Raw genomic sequence first — 19,187 nt, forward strand, 5'->3', positions numbered from 1 at the left:
CACATTACTTATCTCATATATAATGTATACTGTATCCCTCTCTATCTATTCTTTACTATCTATTACATCTTAGCCGCTCTGTCACTGCTCATCCATATATGTTATACTTACAGTGCCTTGCGAAAGTATTCGGCCCCCTTGAACTTTGCTCTTTGCTCAGGCTTCAAACATAAAGATATAAAACTGTATTTTTTTGTGAAGAATCAACAACAAGTGGGACACAATTATGAAGTGGAATGACATTTATTGGATATTTCAAACTTTTTTAACAAATCAAAAACTGAAAAATTGGGCGTGCAAAATTAATCAGCCCCCTTAAGTTAATACTTTGTAGCGCCACCTTTTGCTGCGATTACAGCTGTAAGTCGCTTGGGGTATGTCTCTATCAGTTTTGCACATTGAGAGACTGAAATTTTTTCCCATTCCTCCTTGCAAAACAGCTCGAGCTCAGTGAGGTTGGATGGAGAGCATTGGTGAACAGCAGTTTTCAGTTCTTTCCACAGATTCTCGATTGGATTCAGGTCTGGACTTTGACTTGGCCATTCTAACACCTGGATATGTTTATTTTTGAACCATTCCATTGTAGATTTTGCTTTATGTTTTGGATCACTGTCTTGTTGGAAGACAAATCTCCGTCCCACTCTCAGGTCTTTTGCACACTCCATCAGGTTTTCTTCCAGAATGGTCCTGTATTTGGCTCCATCCATCTTCCCATCAATTTTAACCATATTCCCTGTCCCTGCTGAAGAAAAGCAGGCCCAAACCATGATGCTGCCACCACCATGTTTGACAGTGGGGATGGTGTGTTCAGGGTGATGGGCTGTGTTGCTTTTACGCCAAACATAACGTTTTGCATTGTTGCCAAAAAGTTCAATTTTGGTTTCATCTGACCAGAGCACCTTCTTCCACATGTTTGGTGTGTCTCCCAGGTGGCTTGTGGCAAACTTTAAACAACACTTATGGATATCTTTAAGAAATGGCTTTCTTCTTGCCACTCTTCCATAAAGGCCAGATTTGTGCAATATACGACTGATTGTTGTCCTATGGACAGAGTCTCCCACCTCAGCTGTAGATCTCTGCAGTTCATCCAGAGTGATCATGGGCCTCTTGGCTGCATCTCTGATCAGTCTTCTCCTTGTATGAGCTGAAAGTTTAGAGGGACGGCCAGGTCTTGGTAGATTTGCAGTGGTCTGATACTCCGTCCATTTCAATATTATCGCTTGCACAGTGCTCCTTGGGATGTTTAAAGCTTGGGAAATCTTTTTGTATCCAAATCCGGCTTTAAACTTCTTCACAACAGTATCTCGGACCTGCCTGGTGTGTTCCTTGTTCTTCATGATGCTCTCTGCGCTTTTAACGGACCTCTGAGACTATCACAGTGCAGGTGCATTTATACGGAGACTTGATTACACACAGGTGGATTGTATTTATCATCATTAGTCATTTAGGTCAACATTGGATCATTCAGAGATCTGCACTGAAAGTAAAGGGGCTGAATAATTTTGCACGCCCAATTTTTCAGTTTTTGATTTGTTAAAAAAGTTTGAAATATCCAATAAATGTCGTTCCACTTCATGATTGTGTCCCACTTGTTGTTGATTCTTCACAAAAAAATACAGTTTTATATCTTTATGTTTGAAGCCTGAAATGTGGCAAAAGGTCGCAAAGTTCAAGGGGGCCGAATACTTTCGCAAGGCACTGTATATATTCTCATCCCATTCCTTTACTAGATTGTGTGTATTAGGTTTTGTTGTGGAATTGTTAGATATTACCTGTTAGATACTGCTGCACTGTGGAATCTAGAAGCACAAGCATTTCACTACACTCACAATAACATCTGCTAACCATGTGTATGTGACTAATAACATCTGCTAATCATGTGTATGTGTCCAATAACATCTGCTAACTATGTGTATGTGACCAATAACATCTGCTAACCATGTGTATGTGACCAATAACATCTGCTAACCATGTGTATGTGTCCAATAACATCTGCTAACCATGTGTATGAGACCAATAACATCTGCTAACCATGTGTATGTGTCCAATAACATCTGATAAATATGTGTATGTGTCCAATAACATCTGCTAACCATGTGTATGTGTCCAATAACATCTGCTAACCATGTGTATGTGACCAATAACATCTGCTAACCATGTGTATGTGACCAATAACATCTGCTAACCATGTGTATGTGACCAATAACATCTGCTAACCATGTGTATGTGACCAATAACATCTGCTAACCATGTGTATGTGTCCAATAACATCTGCTAACCAAGTGTATGAGACCAATAACATCTGCTAACCAAGTGTATGAGACCAATAACATCTGCTAACCATGTGTATGTGACCAATAACATCTGCTAACCATGTGTATGTGACCAATAACATCTGCTAACCAAGTGTATGAGACCAATAACATCTGCTAACCATGTGTATGTGACCAATAACATCTGCTAACCAAGTGTATGAGACCAATAACATCTGCTAACCATGTGTTATGTGACCGATAAAAATAGATTTGATATACTTTGAAGAAATTAGGAGATGGTAATCTCCCTGAATGGGGGAATGTTTAATGCCCCGACTGTTGACCAATCACGTTCACGTTGTCATGCTGCGTCACACTGTTGCTAAGCTAATAATCACCCAATCCCTTCATAAAAGTCAGGGTGAGTCAAGAAACCTGCCTATTTTCCTTGACTATACAATATTCCATAGAACAAGTTAATTATCTCACATCTCTGAAAAGATTTGTAATATGCTTCTTGTTCATGTAATTCATGCTAATGTTGCTTTTGTGCTAGCGCCCAATTGACTCCCATTCACTCCTTTGCCCAGAATGCACCACACAGTCCATTTACAACGTAGGGGCAAAATGCACAATGGCCGTTAATATGAACTGAATGGAGTTTACCATCTTCTTATTTCTGTTATGGTCCCCTTACCACTTCCTGCTGGGAGGTGGTCCTCATGTGGTCCAGCTGTGTCTCCATCCTCCGGCATTCGGCCTGGGCATCGGCCAGGCTGGCACGGAGGGAGTCGGCCTCTAGGCGGGCGCGGTACAGCTCAGTCATGGTGCGATCGCGGGCGTTCGCTGAGTCACGGAGTTCCGACGCCAACATGGCGGCCTGCTGGCGAGACGCCTGGAGCTGCTCCTCACACTGGCGAAGCTGCTCCTTCAGACGACCCATCTCAGCCTGGAGAGAAGGCAGAGCAGACAGGTTTAAACACACACACACACACTCCCCCCACAACCCCCTTCACCTTGTCGACAGCGTGTGTGTGCAGCTCTTTCTCCACGCGGTCCTTCTGAGTGACGCAGGCTCGGAGCCTGTCCAGTTCTTCCTGGAACTGAGTGATGGTCACCTCTCTGTTGAGCTCCACAGCCTTCAGCATCTGCAGCTCTGCACTCAGCTTAGTGTTCTCCAGCTCCGTGCTGCGCAGGTGGCCCTACACACACACACACACAATTAGAAACTCACAGACATACACACACACACACACACACAGGGTGTATCCTCTCACCTTGTAGAGGTCCCTCTCGTCCTTGTCGTTCTTCAGTTGAGTCTCCAGACTGTCTCTTTCTGCTGTCAGCTTCTTCAACCTGTCTCTCAGACTGCACAATAACAATAACCATCACAACAGATAGAGGATTCTACTGCAATAACATCAATAATGTTAGTTCTCTGTAGAGTATCTATGGTGTGTGCATTTCTCATCATCAGTCCAGTTCCTATCCTTCCAGTGTGTGTGTTCCTCCTCACCAGTCCAGTTCCTATCCTTCCAGTGTGTGTGTTCCTCCTCACCAGTCCAGTTCCTATCTTTCCAGTGTGTGTGTTCCTCCTCACCAGTCCAGTTCCTATCTTTCCAGTGTGTGTGTTCCTCCTCACCAGTCCAGTTCCTATCTTTCCAGTGTGTGTGTTCCTCCTCACCAGTCCAGTTCCTATCTTTCCAGTGTGTGTTCCTCCTCACCAGTCCAGTTCCTATCCTTCCAGTGTGTGTGTTCCTCCTCACCAGTCCAGTTCCTATCCTTACAGTGTGTGTGTTCCTCCTCACCAGTCCAGTTCCTATCCTTCCAGTGTGTGTGTTCCTCCTCACCAGTCCAGTTCCTATCCTTCCAGTGTGTGTGTTCCTCCTCACCAGTCCAGTTCGGTCTCTTTCTGCAGTCCTCTCTGTGTGACTCCCAGTAGGTCCTCCTCCACCTGTCTGACCCGGTCTGTGGCCTCCTGCAACCTCCTCCTCACCTCCTCCCTCTCCTCAGACAGGCCCTGGGAGGAGCGCAGCAGCTCCTGCAACCACACCACACTTAACCAGTCAATCACACTGTCAACCGAACACAGACACAGGAAGTCAGTCCAGTCAGACCAAGGGTGTCAAACTTGGTTCCTGGAGGGCTGCCGAGTGTTTGCTGGTTTCCTTTCAATTTGTTTTCAATAAAGACCTAGACAACCAGGTGAGGGGAGTTCCTATCTAATCAATGACCTTAACAAGGGTCGGGAGGAGCAAAATCCTACAGATGCTTGGCCCCCCTGAGTTTGCCCCTTTGTCGATCAATGGAAATGCTGTGTGATAATGAATGTCAGGCCTGTTTCCCTTCAAAACACACTGGCTAGTTTTCCCTCCTAATGTTCTGAAGAGGAGAGGAGACAGGGAGAGGAAGACCGTACTAGTTTTCCCTCCTAATGTTCTGAAGAGGAGAGGAGACAGGGAGAGGAAGACCGTACTAGCCTGTACCTGGTCCAGCCAGTAATCTCTCCTGTTGGAACACGCTCATGTTGAGAAGTAGAGGACATTAAATCACCCACAACACACACTGCACCTGACAGACAAGAATGCCTACACACACCCCTCCATCTCGCAACACACACACACACTTGAGCATCAGACGCAAACAGACAGGTGCAGTATACGAAAAATATATAAAACAAACACACACACACCTCGTCTCCCTTGGGCTTGGATCCCTGGATGGCCGTACGATTTAACTGCAGACGTTTGGGAGGCACTTCAGCAGCGCATTAAGACCTTATAAAAAGTGTCATCGTAAAACTAGCAGCCGCAAAATATGTACTTATGTTTTCATGTTCCAGCTAAAGGATATTTTAATCAGTGCTGACTAAGTGTATCCCTCTTTCCCATACTCCACACACACACACACACACACACACACACACACACACACACACACACACACACACACACACACACAAAGCAAAGTTAATGTCTAAGAAAAAGCACCAGGGGGCAGTAAGAGACTGGTTCCAATATCATCAAACTTCTCCCCTGGCAGTTTGGTTATTCACTCTACAGCACAACAAATGCTATTTAAAATAAATTACAACATTTAAGTAATTCTCAGCAGTTGCACTAAGATAAAAGATGAGACAGGAAAAGGAGAAAGAAAGACAGAGAGGGGGAAAGAGCGAGAGAAAGAAAGAGAGAGCGATGGAGAAGAAAGAGAAAAACACAGAGAGGGCGAGAGACATAATAGTGCCCCTAGTAGAATGGCGTGACTGAGTCATGTTTGTCCCTAAAGCTGGGCGGGGCCTTGTTTCACTCAGGTGGTTTTGTGGACACCAGTCTCTCATTCCACACACATTGCAAGCGGGTGGCATTGTTAGTGTGTGTCTGTGCGGGTGAATGAGAATGTGTGTGTGTGGGGAGGCGGAGTAGTTTGTGGGATTGACTGTGTGTGTGTGTGGGCTTGACGTCATATTTGATTACTCTGTGGTTGAGATGGAATCGCCCTGACGCCAGATGCTTGGGAGACCGTATCCCGTTAACGTTCAGGCCCAGTGACTCAGATCATTAAAGAGGGACAGAGAGACTGGCACACACACACACACACACACACACACACACAAACAAGCAAAGAAAAAAAAAGAAAAAATAATGACACTCTGCAAATACACAGTTCACACAGAGACACACACACACACACTGCTTTGTGTGTACAAACATGGACAGGGATCATTCATAAACTTCAGGCCTTTGATGTTTTTAACCTGTGATCACTGAAGAGGAACTGGCACCGACCGACTACTCACAGGTGTCTCTCCTGCTTCCCCTCCCTGTACAGCTTCCTGACTACAATATACAGAGCATTTGGGAAGAATTCAGACCCCTCAACCTTTTACACATTATGTTACGTCACAGCCTTACTCTAAAATGGATTAAATTGTTATTATTTTCCTCATCAATCTACACACAATACCCCATAATGACCAAGCAGAAACAGGGTTGCAGAAATGAATACATAAGTATTCAGACCCGTTAAGAAGGACTTTGTTGAAGCACCTTTGGCAGCGATTACAGTCTCAAGTCTTCTTGGGTATGACACAAGCTTGGCACAAATGTATTTGGGGAGTTTCTCCCAGTCTTCTCTGCAGATCCTCTCAAGCTCTGTCAGGTTGGATGGGGAGCGTTGCTGCACAGCTATTTTCAGGTCTCTCCAGAGATGTTCGATCGGGTTCAAGTCTGGGCTCTGGCAGGACCGCTCAAGGACATTCAGAGACCTGTCCCGAAGCCACTCCTGCATTGTCATGGCTGTGTGCTTAGGGTCATTGTCCTGTTGGAAGGTGAACCTTTGCCCCAGTCTGAGGTCCTGAGTGCTCTAGAGCAGGTTTTCATCAAGGATCCCTCTGTACTTTGCTCCATTCATCTTTCCCTCGATCCTGACTAGTCTCCCAGTACCTGCAGCTGAAAAACATCACCACAGCATGATGCTGCTACCACCATGCTTCACCGTAGGGATGGTGCCAGGTTTCCTCCAGACGTGACACTTGGCATTCAGGCCAAAGAGTTCAATCTTGGTTTCATCAGACCAGAGAATCTTGTTCAGGTCAAAGAGTCCTTTAGGTGCCTTTTGTAAACTCCAAGCAGGCTGTCATGTGCCGTTTACTGAGGAGTGGCTTCAGTCTGACCACTCTACCATAAAGGCCTGATTGGTGGAGTGCTGCAGAGATGGTTGTCCTTCTCTAAGGTTCTCCAATCTCCACAGAGGAACTCTGGAGCTCTGTCTGAGTGCCCATCGGGTTCTCTGTCACCTCCCTAACCAAGGCCCTTCTCCCCCGATTGCTCAGTTTGGCCGGGCGGCCAGATCTTGGAAGTCTTGGTGGTTACAAACTTCTTCCATTTAAGAATGATGAATCACTGTGATCTTGGGGACCAGAAATGTTTTGGTACTCTTCCCCAGATCTGTGCCTCGACACAATCCTGTCGTCTCGGGGCTCTATAGACAATTCCTTCAACCTGGCTTGGTTTAGATCTGAAATGCACTGTCAAATGTGGGACCTTATAGAGACAGGTGTGTGCCTTTCCAAATCATGTCCAATCAATTGAATTTACCGCGGGTGCACTCCAATCAAGTTGTAGAAACATCTCAAGGATGATCAATGGAAACAGGATGCACCTGAGCTCAATTTCGATTCTCAGAGCAAAGGGTCTGAATACTTAAGGTATTTTTTATATACACTCTTTATATACATTTAGTCGACTGATCGATTGTTTGGTCGATAGACTTTTGATCTTTAGTCGAGCAATCAGTCGCAAATTACTGTTATTTCTTTCATGGTGCACAAGACACCAGTCTCAGTGGATTAATGCATTGTGGAGGCTGTGGAGATGGCACAGTCCATCACTCTAAAACGTGCATTACTGAAATTGTATATGGTGATATTATGTAAGAACGATGGTGCAACACTAAGAAAACAAATATTTCATAACAAATGTGCCAGCTCCCGCGTTGGATAGCGGTCACTGTCTGCGGTTCTGAAACATTGTGCTGTTGAATTGAAGCCTTTTCCTAGACCATGTTGCTATGTGCATAATAGCAAAGTTAACCAGCATATTGGTGTTGAGAACAATGCGGAGAGAGGAAACCAACTTAATTAGGTCCATAATCAATAGTCTAACCGTTAAATGTGCCTGGCTTTAGAAATCATCCATATATTCAGTACCAGTCAAAAGTTTGGACACACCTCCTCATTCAATGGTTTATTTATTTATTTTTACTATTTTTTACATTGTAGAATAATAGTGAAGACATCAAAACTATGAAATAACACATATGGAATCCTGTAGTAACCAAAAAAGTTTTAAATTAAAATATATTTTATATTTGAGATTCTTCAAAGTAGACACCCTTTGCCTTGATGACAGCTTTGCACACTCTTGGCATTCTCCCAACCTGCTTCACCTGGAATGCTTTTCCAAGTCTTGAAGGAGTTCCCACATGCTGAGGACTTGTTGGCTGCTTTTTCTTCACTCTGCAGCCAAACTCATCCCAAACCATCTCAATTGGGTTGAGGTAGGGGTGATTGTGTAGGTCAGGTAATTGTGGAGGCCAGGTCATCTGATGCAGCACTCCATCACTCTGCTTCTTGGTCAAATATCCCTTACACAGCCTGGGAGGTGTGTTGGGTCATTGTCCTGTTGAAAAACAAATGATAGTCCCACTAAGCGCAAACCAGATGGGATGGTGTATTGATTCAGAATGCTGTGGTAGCCATGCTGGTCATGCGTGCCTTGAATTCTAAATATATCACCTACAGTGTCACCAGTAAAGCACCTCCACACCATCACACCTCCTCCTCCATGCTTCACGGTGGGAACCACACATGCGGAGATCATCCGTTCACTTTCTCTGAGTCTCACAAAGACACGGCGGTTGGAACCAAAACTCTCAAATTTGGACTCATCAGACCAAAGGATAGATTTCCACCTGTCTAATGTCCATTGCTCATGTTTCATGCCCCAAGCAAGTCTCTTGTTCTTATTGGTGTCCTTTAGTAGTGGTTTCTCTGCAGAAATTCGACCATGAAGGCCTGATTCACACAGTGAAGGCCTGATTCCTCTGAACAGTTCATGTAGAGATGTGTCTGTTACTTGAACTTTGTGAAGCATTTATTTGGGCTGCAATTTCTGAGGCTGTTAAGTCTAATGATTATCCGCATTGACTGACCTTCATGTCTTAAAGTAATGATGGACTGTCGTTTCTCTTTTCTTATTTGAGCTGTTCTTGCCATAATATGGACTGAGACATATTTGATCAAATAGAGCTATCTTTTGTATACCACCAATACCTTGTCACACAACTGATTGGCTCAAACGCATTAAGAAGGAAAGACATTTCACAAATTAACAAGGCACACATGTTCATTTGAAATGCATTCCAGGTGACTACCTCATGAAGCTGGTTGAGAGAATGCCAAGAGTGTTTAACAATTTTTTGATTAATACATTATTCCATATGTGTTATTTCATAATTTTGATGTCTTCACCACTCTTCTACAATGTAGAAAATATTTGTTTAAATATATATCTTTTTAAATTGAATGAATAGCTGTTCTAAAACTTTTGACCGGTAGTGTATACATACAGAAATAAGACATTTTGCCTGTTTGTTTAATAGCGTACTGATTCCTTGAGCACCAAGCCTCACACAACCATGTTGGATAAAGCAATTTCACAAATTCAGCTGTTTTTAATCTTTGCTATGCTGTAATAAAGGCTTTATACATTCTTGTTTTTTAACAGAAAAACAGCACCTGTTTGTCACACATACTACTGACGCAGCCATCACTCCTATACCCTCTTTTCTTATTATTATCATTGTTATTATGATCATCCTTATAATATGACTAATGGCATTACCATCAGTAGGGTTAGTATAGCAGCCTTGTATAACTACCATCGATCTGTAGGCCTAAGGCCTGTTCAGCGGTCTTCATACCATAACTTACTTAGGCCCATATGTCAATATATCGGCTGCTCTACCCATCAATCATGCAATCGTCCATGTCATCACACAGCATACGAGTCATTCATGATTTGAAAAGCAATCAAACATTTTAGTTTGAAAATGAAATAACAAAGGGAGCCTTGAATAATTAGCCTAAACTATAAAGAAACCATTCCATTCACGAATGCATGCGACTGTTTTTAGTCTTTGCTCTAATAAAGGCTTTACAAAAAAGATACACAAATACATTTATTTAGTGTTGTTAACACTGTTCCAAATGGTCATTTATATTGTAACCTAACAGCACCTGTTTGGCACAGATAATATCCAGGCAGCGTTTGCTCCTAAACTTTTTTATTTTTCTTCATCACCAGTTGCTTCCACAACTAAGTCAAATTTCTTCCACAGATCTGACTTCCCCTTTCCCTCCTGAGCAACCAGTAAACATTCCCCCATTTCGAGTTTATTTTCACATTCTCCACATCCATTTTGCTGTCACATATGTTACAGTGTTGGGAGTTTGTTATAACCACTTTATTGATGTGATTGTGACAGGCTATAGGTCAGGCCCTATTGGTCACGTGCATGAGATGCATACATGTGTCACGTAAAGAGAGCAAGGGTTCAGGGAATAGGGAAGGTTTTTCCTAAACAAATGAAGGTTTTGGTAACAGAACTTTCTGTGGAGGTCGTTGCAGCAGGGAGGAGAGAGAGACGACAGCTGCTTGTTGTCTCTCTTTTTTCACCAAGTCTGAGCCTGGCCCGGTGAACTCCCTCTAGAGCCATTTGTATCTTAATTCTTTCATCAAACAGTGTACTTAATGCATCCAACAAGCTCAGTGCATATAGTCGATTTTAATAAAACACATAGGGTGTGTCTATTTTTGGAAAAATACACATTTTAACATTTCAACCATGGATTGTGCAGCCTCCTGTGCTCATCTCTCCTCCTCTCCTCTCCCTTCCTCTCTTCATCTCCCTCTCTCCTCCTCCTTCCCCACTCTCTTCCTCTCCTCTCCCTTCATCTCTCTCCCCCTCTCCTCTACTCTCCCTTCCTCTCTCCTCTCCCCCTCTCCTCTCTTCCTCTCCTCCTCCCCCCTTCTGCTCCCACTCCTCTCGTCCTCTCCCTTCCTCTCTCCCCTCTTCCCCCCTCTCCTCCCTTCCTCTCCCTCTCTTCCTCTCTCCTCCTTTCTTCCTCTTCATCTCATCCTCTCTTCTCAAATTCCTCTTCACTCCCTTCCCCTCTCCACACCCTTCCTCTCTTCCTCTCTCCTCTCCTTTCCTCTCCACTCCCATCTCTCCCTTCCTCTCCTCTCCCTTCCTCTCCCGCTCTTCTTCTCCTCTCCATTCCTCTCTTCCTCTCTCCTCTCCCTTCCTCTCTGCTCTTCCCCCCTCACCTCTCTTCCCTCCTCTCTCCCCCTCTTCCCTCCTCTCCTCCCCACTCTTCCCCCAATCCTCTCCATTCCTCCATCTCTTACCCCCACTCCTTTCCTCTCCCCTCATCCTCTCCTCTCCCTTCCTCCCTCTCTTCCTCAATCCTCTCCATTCCTCTCTCCCTTCCCCCACTCCTCTCCCTCTCTTCCCTCCCTCTCCTCCCCCTCTCTTCCTCTACATTCCTCCCTCTCTTCCCCCACTCCTCTCTCCTCCCCTCCCTCTCCCCCCTCTCTCCTCTCCTCTCTTCCCCCTCTCTCCTCTCCTCTCTTCCCCTCTCTCTTCCCCCTCATTCGCCTCTCCCTTCCCCCAATCCTCTCCATTCCTCCCTCTCTTCCCCCACTCCTCTCCCTTCCTCCCCTCTCCTCTCCCTCCTTTCCCCCCCTCCTCCTCACCTCTCCCTTCTTCTCTTCCCCCTCACCTCTCCCTTCCGCTCCCCCTCTCCTTTCCTCTCTTCCCCCTCTCCTCTCCGTGACGCTCTTCTCTTCTGCCCCTCACCTCTCCCTTCCTCTATTCCACCCTCACCTCTCCCTTCCTCTCTTCCCCCTTCACCTCTCCCTTCCTCTCTTCCCCCCTCACCTCTCCCTTCCTCTCTTCCCCCTCACCTCTCCCTTCCTCTATTCCACCCTCACCTCTCCCTTCCTCTCTCCTCTCTTCCCCCCTCACCTCTCCCTTCCTCTCTCCTCCCTCTCCTTTCCTCTCCGTAACACTCCTCTCTTCTGCCCCTCACCTCTCCCTTCCTCTATTCCACCCTCACCTCTCCCTTCCTCTCTTCCCCCTCACCTCTCCCTTCCTCTCTTCCCCCTCCTCTCCCCTCTCCTCCTCCCTCTCCTTCCTCTTCCCCCCTCTCCGTGACGCTCCTCTCTTCTGCCCCTCACCTCTCCCTTCCTCTCTTCCCCCTCACCTCTCCCTTCCTCTCTTCCCCCTCACCTCTCCCTTCCTCTCTTCCCCCTCACCTCTCCCTTCCTCTATTCCACCCTCACCTCTCCCTTCCTCCTCCTCTCTTCCCCCTCACCTCTCCCTTCCTCTCTCCTCTACCCCTCTCCCTCTCTTCTTTCCCCCTCCCCTCTCCCTTCCTCTCTTCCCCCTCCTCTCCCTCCCTCACCTGGTTGTGCGTGCGTAGAAGGTAGCAGGTCTCCCTCTCCTGCTCCCTCTCTCTGTGCAGCCTCCTGTGCTCCTCCTGCAGCTGCTGTTTCTCCTTCTGAAGGTGATGTAATCTCTTCAACAGCTCCCTGCGCTCCTGCTGCGCCTCCTCTACACGCTGCTGCTCACCACAGGAGGGGAGAGGGAAAGAGAGGAAAGGGGGAGAGAGGAGAGGAAGAGAGGAAGGGGGAGGTGAGGGGGGAAGAGAGGAAAGAAAGGGAGAGGGAAAGAGGAAATAACGGGAGGAGAAGGGAGAGGAGAGGAAGAGAGGAGAGGACAGGGCGAAGAGAGGAGAGGAGAGGGGGAAAAGAGGACGGAAGAGGAGAGGAAGGGAGAAAAGGAGAGGAGAGGAGAGGGGGAAGAGAGGACAGAAGAGGAGAGGAAGAGAGAAAAGAGGAGGGGAGAGGAGAGGAAGGGAGAGGAGTGGGGGGGGAGAGAGAGGAAGGGAGAGGAGAGGAAGGAAGAGGAGAGGGGGAAGAGAGGAAGGAAGAGGATAGGGGGAAGAGAGGAAGGAAGAGGAGAGGGGGAAGAGAGGAAGGAAGAGGAGAGGGGGAAGAGAGGAAGGAAGAGGAGTAGGAAGGGAGAGGAGAGGGAAGAGAGGAAGGAAGAGGAGGGGGAAGAGAGGAAGGAAGAGGAGAGGAGGGGGAAGAGAGGAAGGAAGAGGAGTAGGAAGGGAGAGGAGAGGGGGGGGAAGGGAAGAAGGGAGAGAAGAGGAAGAGAGGAAGGGAGAGGAGAGGAAGAGAGGAGAGGAAAGGGGTGAGGAGAGGAAATAAAGGGAGAGGAAGAGAGGAAGGAAGAGGAGAGGAAAGGAGAGGGGTGAAGAGAGGAAGGGAGAGAAGAGAGGACAGATAGGAGAGGAAGGGAGAAGAGAGGAAGGAAGAGGAGGGAGAGGAAGGAAGAAGAGAGGAAGGAAGAGGAGGGGAGAGGAGAGGGGGAGAGAGGATGGGAGAGGAGAGGGGGAGAGAGGATGGGAGAGGAGAGGGGGAAGAGAGGAGAGGGGGAGAGAGAGGATGGGAGAGGAGAGGGGGAAGAGAAGAAGGAAGAGGAGAGGGAGAGGAGAAAGAGAGGAAAGAAGAGGAGAGGGGGAAGAGAGGAAGGGAGAGGAAAGGGGGAAGAGAAGACGGAAGAGAGGAAGGGAGAGGAAAGGGGGAGAGAAGAAGGAAGAGAGGAAGGGAGAGGAAAGGGGGAAGAGAATAAGAGAGGAAAGGAGAGGAAGGGAAGAAGGAAGAGGAGAGGAAGGGAGAGGGGGAAGAGAAGAGGACGGGAGAGGGGGAAGAGAAGAGGAAGGGAGAGGGGGAAGAGAAGAGGAAGGGAGAGGGGGAAGAGAAGAGGAAGGAAGAGAAGAGGAGGAGGGGAGAGGAGAGGGGGAAGAGAAGAAGGAGGATGAGAGGGAGAGGAGAAAGAGAGGAAAGAAGAGGAGAGGGGGAAGAGAGGAAGGGAGGAAGGGAGAGGAGAGGGGAAGAGAGGAAGGGAGAGGAGAGGGGAAGAGAGGAAGGAAGAGGAGAGGAAGGGAAAGAGAAGAGGAAGGCAGAGGGGGAAGAGAAGAGGAAGGCAGAGGGGGAAGAGAAGAGGAAGGCAGAGGGGGAAGAGAAGAGGAAGGGAGAGGGGGAAGAGAAGAGGAAGGGAGAGGAGGAAGAGAAGAGGAAGGGAGAGGAGAGGAAGGAAGAGGAGGGAAGAGAAGAGGAAGGGAGAGGGGGAAGAGAAGAGGGAGAGGAGGGAAGAGAAGAGGAAGGCAGAGGGGGAAGAGAAGAGGAAGGCAGAGGGGAGAAGAGGAAGGGAGAGGGGGAAGAGAGGGGAAGAGAGGAAGGAAGAGGAGAGGAGGGAAGAGAAGAGGAAGGAAGAGAAGAGGGGGAAGAGAAGAGGGGGAAGAGGAGGGGAAGGGGGAGGGGGAAGAGAGGAAGGAAGAGGAGAGGAAGGGAGAGGAGAGGGGGAAGAGAAGAAGGAAGAGGAGAGGGGGAAGAGGAGGGGAAGGGGGAGGGGGAAGAGAAGAAGGAAGAGAAGAGGAAGGGAGAGGAGAGGGGGAAGAGAAGAAGGAAGAGAAGAGGAAGGGAGAGGAGAGGGGGAAGAGAAGAAGGAAGAGAAGAGGAAGGGAGAGGAGGGGGCGAAGAGAAGAAGAGAAAAGAGAGAGGAGGGAAGAAGAGGAAGGAAGAGAAGAAGAGAAGGGGGAAGAGAAGAAGGGGGAAGAGAAGAGAAGAGGAAGGGAGAGAGGGGGCGAAGAGAAGAAGGAAAAGGAGAGGAGGGAAGAAGAGGAAGGAAGAGAAGAGGGGGAAGAGAAGAAGGAAGAGAAGAGGAAGGGAGAGGAGGGGGCGAAGAGAAGAAGGAAAAGGAGAGGAGGGAAGAAGAGGAAGGAAGAGAAGAGGGGGAAGAGAAGAAGGAAGAGAAGAGGAAGAGAGAGGGAAGAAGAGGGAAGAGAAGAGGGGGAAGAGAAGAAGGAAGAGAAGAGGAAGGGAGAGGAGGGGGGGAAGAGAAGAAGGAAAAGGAGAGGAGGGAAGAAGAGGAAGGAAGAGAAGAGGGGGAAGAGAAGAAGGAAGAGAAGAGGAAGGGAGAGGAGGGAAGAAGAGGAAGGAAGAGAAGAAGGGGGAAGAGAAGAGGGGGGAAGAAGAGGAAGGAAGAGAAGAGAGGGGGAAGAGAAGAAGGAAGAGAAGAGGAAGAGGAGGGGAGGGAAGAAGAGGAAGGAAGAGAAGAGGGGGAAGAGAAGAGAGGGGGAAGAAGAAGGAAGGAAGAGGAGAAGAGGGGGGAAGAGAAGAGGGGGAAGAGAAGAGGGGAAGGGGGAGGGGAGGGGGAAGAGAGGAAGGAAGAGGAGAGGAAGGGAGAGGAGAGGGGGGAAGAGAAGAAGGAAGAGAAGAGGAAGGGAGAGGAGGGGGCGAAGAGAAGAAGGAAAAGGAGAGGAGAAGAGAGGAAGCCAGGAGCCAATTGTATAAAGTGGATTAGAATTTTTTGGCATATATTTGGTAATTGCATTTAGACTGTGAACTGGTACATTTCGATGGCTATACTGCATCTCTGTATGTGTACCTCCAGCACACTGCTCTTGGTGGTCACCACCAGTATGTCTGAGTTGTTGTCGTCCTCGGTAACGGTGAGACAGTCCTCAGTGGGCGTGGCTGGGCGAAACAGGAAAGGCGTGCTGGCGCCTCTGATGTCACCCATGTGCGTGACGTAACAGAGCTGATAGAACTCCCCGTCACTCTTGGGAACATAGTGCCCTGCATAGGGGACAGATTGTTAGGACGTTACGAAGGTTGTGTAGTGTGCCATTTTGAGACAGTATCATCAGGTGAATTGGAGGAGTAATGATCTAGGACCTGGTCCCCCTTGTCCATATAATCATACTCATTATGATCTAAAAGGCTAAACTGATCCTAGGTCAGCACTCTGAGAGGCGTTGTGAACATCGGCCCAGTCCAGTCTATGGGCTGAATCCTGACTTTGTGTATAAATCTTCTCTTATAATGCACCACTCATCTTCCATACGTTTCATCTTATTCTGATAGTAAATGCATTCTTCAATCAACGGTCAAAGTCCAGTCCGAGTAAAAGTCCAGTAATTTAACCTCACTGTATTTGAGGTAAAGATCACGGTCAGTGATGTTCAACATTCAGCACAAGTCAGAGAGTTTCACCAACACACTACAGCGGGCTTTTCACTGTCTGACCATGTCAGCCCCTGTAAAACCAGTCCACCGGTCCTCCATGGAGTGTGTGTGTGTGTGTATATGTGTTATCCCTGCAGAGGCAGAGAGGTGTTCAAGTCTCTGACCACGGTAGTGTGTGTGTGTGTGTGTGTGTGTGTGTGTGTGTGTGTGTATATGTGTTATCCCTGCAGAGGCAGAGAGGTGTTCAAGTCTCTGACCACGGTAGTGTGTGTGTGTGTGTGTGTGTGTGTGTGTGTGTGTGTGTATATGTGTTATCCCTGCAGAGGCAGAGAGGTGTTCAAGTCTCTGACCATGGTAGTGTGTGTGTGTGTGTGTGTGTGTGTGTGTGTGTGTGTGTGTGTGTGTGTGTGTATATGTGTTATCCCTGCAGAGGCAGAGGTGTTCAAGTCTGCAGAGGCTGACCACATGGTAGTTGTGTGTGTGTGTGTGTGTGTGTGTGTGTATATGTCAAGTCTCTGACCACCCTGCAGAGGCAGAGAGGTGTTCAAGTCTCTGACCACGGTAGTTGTGTGTGTGTGTGTGTGTGTGTGTTATCCCTGCAGAGGCAGAGAGGTGTTCAAGTCTCTGACCACAGTAGTTGTGTGTGTGTGTGTGTGTATGTGTTATCCCTGCAGAGGCAGAGGTGTTCAAGTCTCTGACCAAGGTAGTTGTGTGTGTGTGTGTGTGTGTGTGTGTGTGTGTGTGTGTGTGTGTGTGTGTGTGTGTGTGTGTGTGTGTGTGTGTGTGTGTGTGTGTGTGTATATGTTATCCCTGCAGAGGCAGAGAGGTGTTCAAGTCTCTGACCACGGTAGTTGTGTGTGTGTGTGTATATGTGTTATCCCTGCAGAGGCAGAGAGGTGTTCAAGTCTCTGACCACGGTTGCGGTTGGGTTCCATCAATAAAATAAGGGAGGTGGTTTTTATATGACCATTAAATCCAGGGTTTGTCTTAGTATACCACAGTAGTTGTGTGTGTGTGTGTGTGTGTGTTTGTAAGTGTGTAAATGAAGTTAAAAATACAAATAAAAAAAGTGTTCACGTGTCAGAGTGTAAGAGCTGTTTTTTGGTTTTACATTTAACTAGGCAAGTCAGTTAAGAACATATTCTTATTTTCAATGATGATCTAGGAACAGTGGGTTAACTGCCTTGTTCAGGGGCAGAATGACAGATATTTACCTTGTGAGCTCAAGGATTTGATCTTGCAACCTTTCAGTTACTAGTCCAACGCTCTAACCACTAGGCTTCCTGCCACCCCAGTGTGTGTGCACAGTGTGTGTGTGTGTGTGAGGGTAAGTGTACAGTGTGAGTGTGAGTGTACCTTGGAACACCACAGCCCTGTGTACAGTGCTTCCAGGTTGGTAGTTTTCCGGCATAGGAGACCACAGGAAGGTGTAGTAATCCCTCGCTGTGTTCCAACCCACCTATACACCCAAAGCAGGATGAGAGGGTCTAGCTAAAACACACACTACCATAGTGTTCTCACACCAAGACAGGACACATCGCAGGACTGGGTTGCATTCCAAATGGCACGATATTCCTTATTTAGTGCACTATTTATTTGTATAGATACATACAGTTCTAGTCAAAAGTTTGGACACAGGATTTTTCTTTATTTTTCCATTGTAGAATAATAGTGAAGACATCAAAACTATGAAATAACACATATGGACTCATTTAGTAACCAAAAGTGTAAAACAACTCAAAACATATTTTAGATTTTAGATTCTTCAAAGTAGCCACCCTTTGCCTTGATTACAGCTTTGCACACTCTTGGCATTCTCTCAACCAGCTTCATGTGGTAGTCACCTGGAATGCATTTCAATTAACAGCTGTGCCTTGTTAAAATTTAATTTGTGGAATTTCTTTCCTTCGTAATGCATTATAGACCTATGTTAATTATGGCAAGAACAGCTCAAATAAGCAAAGAGAAATGACAGTCCATCATTACTTTAATACATGAAGGTCAGTCAATCAGGAACATTTCAAGAACTTTGAAAGTTTCTTCAAGTGCAGTCGTAAAAAAAACAACCTTCCATTGCTATGATGAAAGTGTCTCTCATGAGGACCACCACAGGAAAGGAAGACCCAGAGTTACCTCTGCTGCAGAGAATAAGGTCATTAGAGTTAATAGCCTCAGAAATGGCAGTGATTTATTCACTGTCTGTGATTTATTTAGAATTCAAGGCACACTTAACCAGCATGGATACCACATCATTCTGCAGCGATACAACATCCCATCTGTTTTGCTCTTAGTGGGACTATTATTTGTTTTTCAACAGGACAATGACCCAACACACCTCCAGGCTGTGTAAGGGCTATTTGACCAAGGAGAGTGATAGAGTGCTGCATCAGATGATCTGGCCTCCACAATTACCCGACCCCAATTGAGATGGTTTGGGTTGAGTTGGACCGCAGAGTGAAGGAAAGGCAGCCAACAAGTGCTCAGCATGTGGGAACTCCTTCAAGACTGCTGGGAAAGCATTCCAGGTGACTACCTCATGAAGCTGGTTGAGAGAATGTAATCAAGGCAAAGGATGTCTACTTTGAAGAATCTCAAATATAAAATATATTTTGACTTGTTTAACACTTTTTTGGTTACTACAAGATTCCAAATGTACTATTTTATAGTTTTGATGTTTCCACTATTACTCTACAATGTAGAAAATAGTCAAACTGTAGACCTATTTCTTGTTTTACAAATGTGCCCTGTACATACAACATAAATATACACATCATACCTAAACATATAGACATTAATATACAAAAACACAGTCATGGGAAGCACAAATAAAACATCACAAACCACCCAGAAGTCACAAATAAGTCCCCAATCAATACTTTAAATTGCCCGAACGGCACCAGAACATCAAGATGAATGTCTTTTGAATTTGAATCCAGTAATACAATGCATTAAAACTAAAAGTAGATTTACCTAGCTCAGTGGAGACCCCTGGAATGTCAAGAGTTAACCAATCAAGATGAACCAGTCCTGTGAACGGGTTAGGCAACTCACGTGTCTATACCTCAACAGCAAAGTTAGAGAAGAGGGAGGTTTGTGAAGCAGGGCCTTGTAAACAAAAAGGGAGTAATGTAGAGATATATGGGTGTTTAGCAAAGTCCAGCCAACTTTTAGATACATAATGCAGTAATAAGTATCAAATCTGTCCCCTGTAACAAAACGAAGGGCACTACGGCAGATGGCCTCCAAACGTTTAAGACTAGTAGAGTCA

General features: G+C 46.6%; 1 protein-coding gene across 1 annotated transcript in view; it reads right to left on the reverse strand.

The window, feature by feature from the left end:
- Nucleotides 1-19,187, reverse strand: part of LOC112234311 (tax1-binding protein 1 homolog A) — a 46,779-nt gene that overhangs the window by 17,052 nt on the left and 10,540 nt on the right. The window contains exons 3-9 of the mRNA XM_042310437.1: nucleotides 17,276-17,378; nucleotides 15,339-15,529; nucleotides 12,286-12,444; nucleotides 4,148-4,296; nucleotides 3,533-3,623; nucleotides 3,272-3,457; nucleotides 2,953-3,204 (exon numbers count right to left, since the gene is read on the reverse strand). Coding sequence (XP_042166371.1) covers nucleotides 2,953-3,204; nucleotides 3,272-3,457; nucleotides 3,533-3,623; nucleotides 4,148-4,296; nucleotides 12,286-12,444; nucleotides 15,339-15,529; nucleotides 17,276-17,378 — 1,131 coding nt within the window. The remainder of the gene's footprint in view (nucleotides 1-2,952; nucleotides 3,205-3,271; nucleotides 3,458-3,532; nucleotides 3,624-4,147; nucleotides 4,297-12,285; nucleotides 12,445-15,338; nucleotides 15,530-17,275; nucleotides 17,379-19,187) is intronic.

Source organism: Oncorhynchus tshawytscha, linkage group LG31, assembly GCF_018296145.1.
Source record: "Oncorhynchus tshawytscha isolate Ot180627B linkage group LG31, Otsh_v2.0, whole genome shotgun sequence".
In the NCBI taxonomy this organism is placed as follows: Eukaryota; Metazoa; Chordata; class Actinopteri; order Salmoniformes; family Salmonidae; genus Oncorhynchus; species Oncorhynchus tshawytscha.